Consider the following 13675-nt stretch of genomic DNA (forward strand, 5'->3'; position numbering starts at 1 on the left):
TTCCTCCTGATGCTCCGGTTTCCTCCCACAGTACAAAGACGTGCAAGTGTGGTGAATTGGAGATGCTAAAGTGCCCTGTGATGAGCTGGCGACCTGTCCGGGGTGTTTTCTGTGTTTTGCTTGGTGAATCAGACCCACCGGCGACCCTGACCAGGATAAAACGTTGGTAAAACAGACACTGAATGAATGAATGAAAGGTTACTGAAGGGTCTTGTTGTGGATTTTTTTATCAGTTCTATACACACCACGGTTACACCTTTATAAGAAGAGATGGGGAAGGGTGTGAATATTTTCTAATGCAACTGTACATGTTATTAGATAATTGATTAATTAATTAATTTAATTATTTATGTGTTTGTTTGTTTGTTTATTTAATTCTTTGTTTATTTTGCACATTTGCTGGAGTTAAATCTTTCACTTTCTGTTTGTTTGGATAAATAAGTGCGTGTTGTTATCTCGATTGTGTGTTTAAATTTACATCTGCAATATTTTATATTTATATTATATTAATATTTCTATTATTTATTCTATTTTTTGAAATGTAGGTGTGTATTGTATTTTTGTGTTGTTGCGCTTGCAGAACGCGCTTTTCGGTCCCCGGTTTGCGTTGGCGCTTCGTGCGTCGCGGTGCGTGTTTTGCGCACTCGGAGCATTGGCGTGCGTGTGGGTGCGTGTGTGTACGCGTTTAGAGAGTGGGAATTCGGGGAGTGTTACAGGGTGTGTGTGTGTGTGTGTCAGTGTGTATCAGGGTGCGTGAGTGTGTGCGGTGTGTTTAGGGGTGGAAAGGCCACGCTACGGGTGAGCGGGTTTGTTTGGCAAGTGAATTCTGCTTGGAATGTGCGTATGCGAACATGCGTGCGTGTGCGGTGTGTGTGTGTGCGTGGTGTGTGTGTGTGTGTGTGTGTGTGTGTGTGTGTGTGTGTGTGTGTGTGTGACACTAAGTAGAAGGGGTGGAAGAGGAGGGGGTGTGGACATAGAGGAAAGGAGGTAAGAAGAAAAAAACCTCTCCTCCTTCTCTATCTTTTCTGCCATCCCCCTTTCCTCTCCACTCGTCCTGCCCTCGGAGGAGGAAATCTCCAGCGCGCTGCTGCGCCGCTCCTCAATGAACTCTAGCGCTCTCACACACACACACACACACACACACACACACACGCACACGCACTCAACACACACACACACACACTCGGTTGCACTCTCAGCTCAGCGCTAACAGCAGCTTGTGTTCCGTGCGCGCTCAGACAGAAAGGAAAGAAAGTGAACAAGTCACCGAGTCCTCGACTGACTGAGTGACTGAGTGGGTGAGTGAGTGAGCGCGCATCCAGCGTTCACGTTCTGTCCGTGTCCACCCCACGCAGCCCCGCGCCGACACGGAGCCGGATGTGAAAGACGAGCCCGAACCGGAGCGCGAACAGCCCGAGCAGCCCCGGGAGCGACCGAGCGCGAAGCTCGAAGAAGGGAGCGAGGAAGGAGGAGGAGGAGGAGCGGGAGGAGGAGGAGCGCGCAGCTCCATGCAGTTCAGCAGCAGACCGGCCAGTGCCGAGCCGGGATACATGGGGACATGGCAGCAAAACACTGACACACACCTCCTGTTCAGGATGTCCCAGCAGGTCAGTGCGTGCTCCACAACTTCTTCTGTTCACTCCTTTATCTGTGCATGCTCTCCACTTCTCTCCACCTTTCCTTCTCTTTGTTTGGCGCACAGTTTGCGCACTTTCTCTCCCTGTGTTTTTTTTTAAGGTTAAACCTGCATCATGTGCAGAAATGTAAAATAAGTCACGTCAGCACAATTATCACCATGAAGGAAATTATGTGTGCAATTAAGGTAAACAAAGAAAAACATTGCATGCGCGGGTGTAAATGTAGTGACTCCTTGTGTGTGTTTTATTCCTATTTTAAATTATTTAAATGCACTAATATGATGTCTGGATGCTCCAGAAGTTTTCAGCCCAGCCCCCGCTGACACGTTTTGAATCTGCATTCTTCCTAAAATAAGAATCAGAGAATTAATAAAATGTAAAAATTCAATGCTTTTACCTTTTAGTTTCCCACCTCTGCGCTGCGCACTCGTCACTTCTGTGTTCTTATTATTTTCCAAACCAAGGCCTGGATATATTTTATTATTACGCAGCGTAAATCTAACCAGACACGAGTGTCCATTTATTTTAATTTATTTTGTCTGTCTGTCTGTGTGCATTTATATTTATATTTATATATAATCTAAGTGTGAGAGTTTTGGATGATGTTTAAGAACTCGTTTGCTCTCGCAGTAGGATTCTTTGGTTCACAGTGAGGATCAGAGAAACATCCAAACCTTCCAAAGTTCCATCATTTTTATTCTTCAGCCGTTCCTGAATTCTACTTTTATTATATTATATATAACTATTGAATACATTTATGTATATAGAATTAAATCTATAGATCTGTTTTGGCTGGGTGCAGATCTTAATTTACATGTGGAAGTGCGTTAGATCTGGAGGTTTTGGGACGTGCTTGGTTGCGCTCTTTGCTGTTATCCGTCTTCGGATCCCAGTCTGAAAAATACACAAACACACAACACACACATGGAAAGCGTTTTAAAACACACTCATATAGCAGACCCACCCAGATCTAGGCCTGCAGATGTGTTCGTACAGGCCTGGTGTTTGTTTTGGAGTCGGACGTGGGATGCTGAAGAACTGACAGGAGCTCCGCTCATCTTTGCTCATCTTAGTGCTCCGTACTAAACGAAACGTCCAAGAAAAGTGCGTCCACATATAAAATAACATGCATACATGTATTAGTATGTAGCTTTAGATTAAATAGACGTGTCCATGTGTGTGGTGTAAATTTAATAACTGATAAGAAGTGCGTTTTATGTTTCTTTCCAGACGCGCAGTTTTAATTTATGATTCTGTCCGAACGCATGAACAGAACGTGAGTAGAATCGAATAGAAATGTAAACTCTTCCGCGCTAATCTGGGTATTTAAATGAAAATAAGTTCGTGTTTTAGAGAATGGGATGATTGATGCTCGGGAAGTGACAGGAACTGAGCGCAGTTTCTCTTTTCTAGCTGCGTTTTTCCTCTGATCGCTGAGTTCGAGTCTCCAAAACGGTGTAAAAAGAAGCAGGAGAATCGGTGTGTTTGACCGAGCGTGTGTGTGTGTTCAGTGCTGACTTTATTACTTTTATTTGCTGGCCTACAATGTTGCTATTTTATTTTTATTTTATTTGTAGGTTGAGCTGAATAGGTAAGAACGAACGGATGGAAGAAATGAGTGATGGTGTTACATGAAGTGGAGGCGAGTGTGTGTTCTGTAGTGTGTGTTGGATGAAGTGTGTGAGCACCGTTACCCCTTCACCCAGTCTTTATTATCACTTTTAATTTTGCATCCAGGAACGAAGTGATGTAGAAAAATACAGAAGGATTTTGAGTGCGCATTTTGAAGGGTTGCTTTATTAATCTTGTTCAGTTTTGCAGTAAGTTTTTGGACACACATGGACTGGTGCACTAAACACGAACATGAGCAATTTTATTATCCATCTATTCATCAAGCACTACTTTTCACAATTGTTTTAAATGTTAAAATTACTCAGAAAGGTTTAAAATGTGTAGCTGCAGTTTTTTTAAAATAAAAAAGCAGAACTGAGCCTCTAGGAAAAGAAAATCCTGAAACATGCGCGTCTGGAACCCGGAGTGCGTGAATGTGTGCGCTCATGGTCAGCTCGTTTTTATTTGTTATTATTATTCATGGAGCGCAAACTTGGTTCTTTTCCACACTTTGATTCTGCGCGTTTTGTTTCGTGCACGTTTAAAACAAACTGATGTAAACGCAGAGTGTGTGTGCGGGGTGTTTCATTAAGTTTGAGCAGTTTGTATGATCTGCTATTTTTGCGTTTTGTTCTGGATAAATTTGGACAGTGCAGGAGAGAAAACATTGACGAGTTCATCACGTCTGTGTGACAATTTAATATCGATTCCTCATCAGTAAATGTATTTTTGCTCATTGTTTTGAGCATCTCGAAAACAAACTGCAGTACCCAGACACACACAGTGAGTGATTTAAACTCGGTGTGTTTTGTATTGAATGTGTGTGTTGCGTTCGGGCGCGCACTGTCGGTGTCACTTACTGTTTATTATTCCATCCATTGATTCCTGTGTCCCAGAGCAAATGGATGTAGGAAACACTTAAGGCTAATTACCAGAACCAGGTCTGTGTGGCCTTTTTAATACCAGTCCCTAAGTGAATGTGTATATGTGGGGGAACGCTGTGCCAGGCGCACTATGTTTTTTTGCGCGCTCGCTGTCCTGGTATTGTGACATTTGGAACAATCTAGTTTAAATAAAGTATGGATGCTGCTTGTGTGAGATATTTTCTCAATATCTGTGTATTTAGTGACTCCACTATGTGCTATGTGTGTGTGTGTATGTGTGTGTGTATGTGTGTGTGTATGTGTGTGTGTGTGTGTGTGTGTGTGTGTGTGTGTGTGTGTGTGTGTGTGTGCATTGAATGTTTAAGAAGGGACCAGCGGCGACTGTGCGCTCACAACTGTGCGCTCTCAAAGCTGCGCTTTATTGCTGACATTTCCTAACACAACTCAAAACCTGTCAGTAATAAGTGGGGCTCTCAGCATGAAGGGCCCCATGTTAACCAGGCCATCATTTTTTATTTGGCTTCTATTAGGAGTTTTTATTCAAACGTTTCACTCACGACATTTGCAATAATTAAACAAATCGTTTTAATGAAAAAACTGTGATGTCTGTGCAAATAAATAGCATTTATTATTTTACTGGAGATATTTTTGGTACTTAAGACTTGCACTGAGACCCACTAGATCCTAATTATACCACTGGTTAAATGTATAGACTGTATATTAAGAAAGGCGTGTATATTTAATCGTGAGTGAGAATTGCGTGTTTCTGGATGCGCACTTTTGCTCAGATGGCCGCACTTAGAATCGCTCGGAATCTTGAAATCGTGGGAAATATATTTTAGTCTTTATTATTTAGTCATTTATTGGTTTACAGTTCCATACTACATGGAACTGTGTGCATACTGTCATAATCACTTATTAATTATTTATATAAAAATAACTCTTTATATAACGCATTAGGAAAGAGGCACACGAGGGGGTGGTTTGAGTATTTTGCGGTTGCTGTTGTTTGCGGAGTGTACGAACGATTTTGCGTGTGCTGAACGATCGCACATCATCACTGTCATTTGTTGGCAATTGTTGGTTTTAAATCGTTTGCACATTTTCCACCCCAAGACAAACTCAAGACAGAGAGAGGAGACTGACGGGTGCCCAAAGAAACACAGCGCGTTCGCATTTGCGGTTTGTGTGTCGGATGCTCTGCGCAAATGTAGATTGCGCACAGCAGTGTGCAGTGTGGGTTTCATCTGTGCTCTACAGAGTCTGTTAGAACTATTATAAACAGGTACCAGGTCGAACCGAAGTTCTAATCACTGATCAGAACCGAACACGAACGCAGGAACACACGCATGTTTGTAAACCACAGAGCATATTTGCGTACATGTTGCGCCTTTTTTGTCCACCTCAGTTTGCGCTAAAAACTCAAAGCCACTTTGACAAGCAACTTGACAAACAGCTTAAACGATATTTGTATACAGTCGTCATGATTCTTAACTTCTGGTTTGGACCCACGTTACAAAACAAATTGTGTTTTACATTCGTGTGAATGTTTGTTTGAAATGCGCGGTCACTGCGGACACTGTCGCCGCTTTGCGCGCTGAAGCCTCGGCTGCTGAGAGGGTGGGAGGGGGAGAGGAGATTAGGGGGTTCGTGGGAGTTATTTGGCAGTCTGAGTGATGGAAGAGGGGCAGCAGGGGCAGTTCATCATCGGGGTCGGACTCTGCGTGCCAGGCGCGGCCTGATACACACCAACCCACAAACTTTCTCCTTCTGCCGCTGATGCGCACATATTTCTTTTTTTCTTTCTTTCTGTTTTTCCAGGTCCAGTTCTGTCTTTCATTTCCATTTTTCCCTTTTGGTGAAGTTAGACTAAAAGATTCTTTCACATGGACCTAATGAAGGAAACATAAATATTAGGAATTAAACCATTTCATCCACATTGTCCTGTTTTGTACGTCAATACAATATAAATTCATTTCAGTAATTCATCGACTGTCTGTGAAAAATATATCCCTTAATTATAAGACTTGAGGACCTGGTGTACGAGGTTTAACAGTCAGTGTAAGACAGGTGCACTGTAAATAAAATATATTTATATTTATTTTATATATTTCGTGGCACTTGTATGCGTAAAACTCCATGGAATAAAGTGGAATAAATAAATCTCAGATAAAACTTTTAGGTGTTAGAAATACAATAAGACGTGTTAAATAAAATGATTTTTTACTTAGTTCCATTTTGCTGGGGTTTAAATTGACTAAGTTTATAGTTTTATATGTATTTTGGTTCTGCGCGCATCTGAAACGTATTGCGCTCAATATCAGCTTATTATTTAATAGGTCATTTTTGGCATTTTCCTGAGTATAAAATAACCTTTGTCTTTACTTTTTATAATTACTGCTGTCTGTGCGCCTCGTTTTTACATTTCATTGCGCTGTTGAAACCTGAACGTACAGACTGGAGTGGAATTGACGGTAGGAGTGTGGCGCTGTGAGTGCGCTTTTCCTCCTGCGCCATCCATCCAGTCTGCTTCGGTCTGCGTTTGTTTGCCTGTACCTGGTTTAATCTCAGAGTTTAATTAACCGAATCAAATCCTGAAATTAAATTAAATAATGTAAAGCAAGGACTCGGAGAGGGTTGGATTTATTTTGTGATCAATTTGGTGTTTCTGTCTTAAATCGGTTCATTTTTTCTGTGAAAGCAAAAAGAAAAACTGCTGAAAATTTAGATTTTTATTAAACTACCACAAAGTATCGCTCGATCAGAGTAAATATTCTTCTTTTTTACCCCTTTTTTATTATTTTGGAAGCGCAGGTAAATGCGTTCATGTGCGCATCCATCAGAGCTCTGAGCGATTAGCTAAAGTCTTTCTCTGGCAAAACCTTATATATTATTATTATATTAAATCGCGTTATTATAGTCAAGTATTAAACATTATGCAATGCTCTTTCAGCCTAAAACAAGAATTAATCTTTGTTTCCCTTGTAAAAAAATCAATGTACAGATAATTTATGTGTTTTTACGGTCATATGAAGGCACTTTAGGAGCGGGTAGAAGCGCGCATTGGAATGTCGGAGCGTCTCATCAGGGTTTCCGCGCTAGAAATAAATAATAAATAAATTATAATGAATTAGGTTAATGGTTTTGAGTTGCACTGAATGATTTCCTTGAGTTAGATAAAATACATAAATAATTATGATAAGTTAGTAAATATAACTTACATATACTTCGAATTTAATGTCATGATGTGTGAATAAACAGCAGCGGTCCGTTTATTATTATTATTATTATTATTATTATTATTGTTATTATAAATATTAGGAGGTGCTGTGAGTGTAGATTAAAGCGCCTGTATAAGGTATATGTGCGTGTTTTTGTGCGTGGTATCATGTTGGCAAGGTACTAAACACACATACACACCCGTATTTAAATAAAACTAATTATTTTATTCGATTGTTTGCATACATGTTGTTGTGGAATAATATACAGCTAGTAGAGCAGGGCTGTTCTGCCTTCGCGGAGTTTGGCATGTTCTCCCCGTGTCTGTCTGGGTGTTCGTTGTTTTCTTAGTGCGCACCAGTTTGGTTCGGTTCGTAACAAAAACACAAAGATGAACTGACTGATCTAACAGTGTAAATCCTGCGACTGCTCATCGCACCCACCTCGACTCTGACCAGGATGATTAGTTTGATTTAGTAGACTGTTAATATCTATTAATGTCGGGTTTACTTTGCATAATTCATACACACACACACACACACTGATTGATTGATTGATAGACTTATTTTTAACATCATTTCCAGATATCGCGATGTTTCATCCCAGTCAATCCACATTACAGCAAGTTTATTATAATGCAGAACCGCGCACTTGACCCCCCCCCCCCCTCTCTCTCTCTCTTGTTTTATTTGTTAAATCTACCCTAATATTTTCTTTATGGTTTTATTGCTCTTTAAGTCGCTCATCTTCACTCCTCTCTCTTATTTTCTCTCTTTTCTTTCCTCTGTGTTCAGGATCCTCTCACCTGAATTTAGAACCTTTTTAATTTTTCTTTTCTTATTTCACTTTATTTCCTCTTTATAATTTTTACAATCATTCATTTCTCTTCATTTTTCTATATTTACGATCTCTTTTATTTCCTCTTTTTTAATCAGAAGGAGCAGAAGGTTCGGGTGAGTCGTTTCTTTTTAGAGAGCAGCAGCGCGCACCTGAATCTTCAGCTTCTTATTTCACTCGTAATTCTACCATCAACCTTTATACAACATCTATATAACATCTATACAACATTTATACAACTAACATCACTACAACCAAAGTGGCGCACAGATCCTGGGCTGTTCATTCCTCTCCTCCTCACACTTTTACTCCTCATTAGGATTTCACTTCTCCTTTCCTTCCCTTCTGTTCCCCTTTATATTCATATTATCATTATTTGATTTATTATTTTTATATTTCTCTCTATTTTATTTACGTTTTATTTAAGTTTTTTCTCGATTCCCAAATTCATTATTTTCTGAGCGCAGGTGAATGTAAAGATTCCTCCGTGTTTCATCTTTTATCATTTTTATTTAGTTTTATGACGATTTGTCTTTATATTAAATTAATATTTTCTTCTTTATTCTCACTATCTTTGCTCGTTGCTCTATTTGGCTCCAGTCATTCAATCAATCGATTACTCAAACAATCAATCAAACGATCGATCACTTAATCAGTTCATCAGTTAATCGACTTTCTTTTTCATCTTAAATGTTCAGGAACTCGTCTTTTTAATTGTAATTTTTATATAAAAACGCAGTTTAATATTTTTAAATGAATTAATGAATATTAATCATGATTCTTGTGATCGTCTGTTTGTCTCCTCTCATCTGGGAACAGAACTGAGCTGATCGGGGAATTTTATTATCATCACATTTTATTAAAATGTAATTATAATCTCATTTATTACTGTTAAAATCAACATTAAACAACTAAATAAAAGTGTTATTTATTAATTAATTTATTTATTTATATTTTTATAATTTATCTGCCCGTCCTGCAAATAATAATATTAATAATAATAATAATAATAATAATAATCATTTGAAGTAAAATCGAAAACGATTTTATTCATATGAATAATAAATTATTGCATATTGTTAATATTGTTGTTTTAAATAAATACAATAAAATGCTTTATAAATGACAGATGGATGATAATCTGGCCTCATTTTAGCAATATTTTTTAATTTAATATATTTTATATTTACAAAATCTGCAGATTAATAATTAATAATATTATTCATAAGATCATTTGTAATGATCAGTGATGATCGAGGTCGCTTCATACACGCATCAAAATGTAAAACTACAAACAAGATCAACAAAATATAAATAATAAATAAAAACAAGAATTCACAGCAACAGCAGAACCGATTTTTATATAAATAAAATGTATATTTTAATAATCGTCTGTCAGATAAACGAGCACGAAGAGAGCGCGTTCCAGATAAAGTGAACTGTCACATGAACGCGCACGCAGACGAGCGCATAACACACACACACACACACACACACACGTGTGAATTAGATTAGATTCTTTTATTGATTGTATTGATTGACTAACAAACAGAGCAGTTACTTCTACACATGACGAACAGAACGATCAGAGGGGTGCAAATACTTTTTCACACCGCTGTATGTGTGCGGAGGGTGGATTTGTTCCGCACTCTCACTTTCAGTCACGTCTGATTCCCACCAGTTACTGCATAGACAGGATAGAAACCAGACTGAATGTTAGGTGGCTGACACGTGCTTCCTCCAACACACGTGGAGCTATCACCGCCTCTTATTAAATCCAGCTAGTACAATAGCATCAGCTGCTAATGCCACATTTGATTGGCAGATTTGATTGACGGATTATGATCTGTTGGACTGCCAGCCATAGTTCTTCTCTTTCTGATTGGTCAGTGGTGGTTAGCGGTCTGTAATTCACCCGTCTGCAGTTCACCTTGGTGTCTGTGGTCCACAGTGCTTAGCTGTTTTGAGTTTACCTCTCTGTATCGTTACATTCTCAGTTTCTGCTCTTTTGCTCAGCGCTCTACAGTCAGTAGTTTCTATTACGGTCTGTATGTTCCGTCTATTTCTGTAGACTTATTCATGATTTCTCGTCTGTAATTGATGTCTGTCGCTGTACGTTTCTGTGTCAGTAGTTAACATGTCTGTCCCTGCAAGTGTCCCGTTGATTAACAACATGTCGCTCACCTTTCTGTCTTTGTCAACTTCCCAGAATGAAACTGTCTGTTGTTCTGTTTGTTTCTGTAAGTTGTCTGGTGCTCACCTGTCTGTAATTCATATGTCTGTCTGTTATTTACACGTCTCTCTCTCTCTGAAGCATTTCCAGTGCTCACTTGTTTATAGCTTACCTGTCTGTCTGTGTCGGTTTCCCAGTGCTCACCTGTGTGAAGTTTACCTCTCTGTCTCTTTGTTTGCCAATGTTTGCCTGTCTGTCTAAAAAAAAAAGTAGGTCAGTAGGTTTCCCAGTGCTCACCTGTGTATAGCTTACCTGTCTGTCTGTGTTGGTTTCCCAGTGCTCACCTGTCTGTAGTTAGCCTGTCTGCCTACTAGGTTTCTCAGTGCTCACCTGTCTGTAGTTCAGCTGTCTGTCTGTCTAGGGTTCTCAATGCTCACCTGTCTGTAGTTCACCTGTCTGTATATGTAGGTTTCTTAGTGCTGTAGTCTGTAGCTCACATGTCTGTCTGTGTAGGTTTCCCAGTACTCACCTGTCTGTTTGTGTAGGTTTCTTAACGCTCACCTGTCTGTAGTTCACCTGTCTGTCTGTGTAGGTTTCCCAGTACTCACCTGTCTGTTTGTGTAGGTTTCTTAATGCTCACCTGTCTGTAGCTCACATGTCTGTTTGTGTAGGTTTCTTAATGCTCACCTGTCTGTAGCTCACATGTCTGTTTGTGTAGGTTTCTTAATGCTCACCTGTCTGTAGCTCACATGTCTGTTTGTGTAGGTTTCTTCATGCTCACCTGTCTGTAGCTCACATGTCTGTTTGTGTAGGTTTCTTAATGCTCACCTGTCTGTAGCTTACCTGTCTGTTTGTGTAGGTTTCTTAATGCTCACCTATCTGTAGCTTACATGTCTGATTGTGTAGGTTTCCCAGTACTCACCTGTCTGTCTGTGTAGGTTTCCCAGTACTCACCTGTCTGTTTGTGTAGGTTTCTTAACGCTCACCTGTCTGTAGTTCACCTGTCTGTCTGTGTAGGTTTCCCAGTACTCACCTGTCTGTTTGTGTAGGTTTCTTAATGCTCACCTGTCTGTAGTTCACCTGTCTGTCTGTGTAGGTTTCCCAGTACTCACATGTCTGTTTGTGTAGGTTTCTTAATGCTCACCTGTCGGTAGTTCACCTGTCTGTCTGTGTAGGTTTCCCAGTACTCACCTGTCTGTTTGTGTAGGTTTTTTAATGCTCACCTGTCTGTAGTTCACCTGTCTGTTTGTGTAGGTTTCTTAACGCTCACCTGTCTGTAGTTCACCTGTCTGTCTGTGTAGGTTTCCCAGTACTCACCTGTCTGTTTGTTTAGGTTTCTTAATGCTCACCTGTCTGTAGTTCACCTGTCTGTCTGTGTAGGTTTCCCAGTACTCACATGTCTGTTTGTGTAGGTTTCTTAATGCTCACCTGTCTGTAGTTCACCTGTCTGTCTTTGTAGGTTTCCCAGTACTCACATGTCTGTTTGTGTAGGTTTCTTAATGCTCACCTGTCTGTAGTTCACCTGTCTGTTTGTGTAGGTTTCTTAATGCTCACCTGTCTGTAGCTTACCTGTCTGTTTGTGTAGGTTTCTTAATGCTCACCTGTCTGTAGCTTACCTGTCTGTCTGTGTAGGTTTCCCAGTACTCACCTGTCTGTTTGTGTAGGTTTCTTAATGCTCACCTGTCTGTAGTTCACCTGTCTGTCTGTGTAGGTTTCCCAGTACTCACCTGTCTGTTTGTGTAGGTTTCTTAATGCTCACCTGTCTGTAGTTCACCTGTCTGTCTGTGTAGGTTTCCCAGTACTCACATGTCTGTTTGTGTAGGTTTCTTAATGCTCACCTGTCTGTAGTTCACCTGTCTGTCTGTGTAGGTTTCCCAGTACTCACCTGTCTGTTTGTGTAGGTTTTTTAATGCTCACCTTTCTGTAGTTCACCTGTCTGTATATGTAGGTTTCTTAATGCTCACCTGTCTGTAGCTCACATGTCTGTCAGTGTAGGTTTCCCAGTACTCACCTGTCTGTTTGTGTAGGTTTCTTAATGCTCACCTGTCTGTAGCTCCTATGTCTGTATGTGTAGTACCTGCAGTAACCGTCGTCCTAACAGACAGGAACCAGAACTGAAGCTGAAGTTGTGCAGCACCTACACCACCCACCACCCACTGAACCATCATGTTCAGTCTGTCTGTCTCTCTCTGTTTTCGAGGCTCTATGTATTGATCCACTGCAGGTTGTTATTCAGCTCCAGAAAAACCCTGCTCGCTCGAACACACACACACACACACACACACACACACACACACACTCACACACTCACACACACACACACACACACACACACACACACACACACACACACACACACACACACGTGTTAGAAGGCATACCATGTACCCGAGGCTGATCGATAGCTGACACTGAGCCCGTCTCTAGTGACCTCATGCTGCGAGCTGTGTGTGTGTGTGTGTGTGTGTGAGAGTGTGTGTGTGTGTGTGTGCGTAATGTTACCATAGAAATACATTGGAATTGATGATGTCATAATCTCCCCCACGCCAACTCACCTATCAGCTGCTTCGCTTTTGTTTAAACTAACGTCACATCTAATGAAGAACATCTTGAGGAGAACATCTTGAGGAGAACAGTTCAAAAAAGAACATCTTGAGAAGAACATCTTGGGGGACATTATGGGGAGAACATCTTGGGAAGAACATCCTGGGGAAAACATCTAACATTGTGGGGTGAACATCTCCAGAGGAGAACATCTTTGGAAGAACAACCTGGGAAGAACATCATGAGGAGATCATTTTGGGGAGAACATCTTTGGGAGAACATCTAACATCTTGGGAAGAACATCTTGGGAAGAACATCTAACATCTTGGGGAGAAAATCTTGGGAAGAATATCTTGGGGAAAACATCTAACATTGTGGGGTGAACATCTCCACAGGAGAACATCTTTGGAAGAACAACCTGGGAAGAACATCATGAAAAGATCATCTTGGGGAGAACATCTAACATCTTGGGAAGAACATCTATCACCTTGGGGGAACATATTGGGAAGAACATCTTCAGGAGAACATCTTGGGGAGAACATCTTGGGGAGAACATTAACATCTTGGGGAGAACATCTCATGGAGAACATATTGGGGAGAACATCTTGGGGAGAACATCTAACATATTGGGGAGAACATCTTGGAGAGAACATCTAACATCTTGGGGAGAACATCTTGGGGAGAACATTTGTTATCTTGGGGAGAACATCTTGGGGAGAACATTTGTTATCTTGGGGAGAACATCTATCATCTTGGGGAGAACATTTGTT

The 13675-nt window shown here is 40.5% G+C and overlaps 1 protein-coding gene across 2 annotated transcripts in view; it reads left to right on the forward strand.

Annotated features, from left to right (window-relative positions):
- The first annotated feature begins 1344 nt into the window (after positions 1 to 1344).
- bnc2 (basonuclin zinc finger protein 2) overlaps positions 1345 to 13675 on the forward strand; it is a 127967-nt gene continuing 115636 nt past the window's right edge. The window contains exon 1 of one of the 2 annotated variants that reach the window (XM_062995475.1): positions 1345 to 1607. In XM_062995475.1, the coding sequence (XP_062851545.1) occupies positions 1509 to 1607 (99 nt within the window). In that variant the 5' untranslated portion in view covers positions 1345 to 1508. The remainder of the gene's footprint in view (positions 1608 to 13675) is intronic. The other variant, XM_062995476.1, reaches the window with a different exon arrangement.

This window comes from Trichomycterus rosablanca, chromosome 5 (genome assembly GCF_030014385.1).
Source record: "Trichomycterus rosablanca isolate fTriRos1 chromosome 5, fTriRos1.hap1, whole genome shotgun sequence".
Taxonomy (NCBI): Eukaryota; Metazoa; Chordata; class Actinopteri; order Siluriformes; family Trichomycteridae; genus Trichomycterus; species Trichomycterus rosablanca.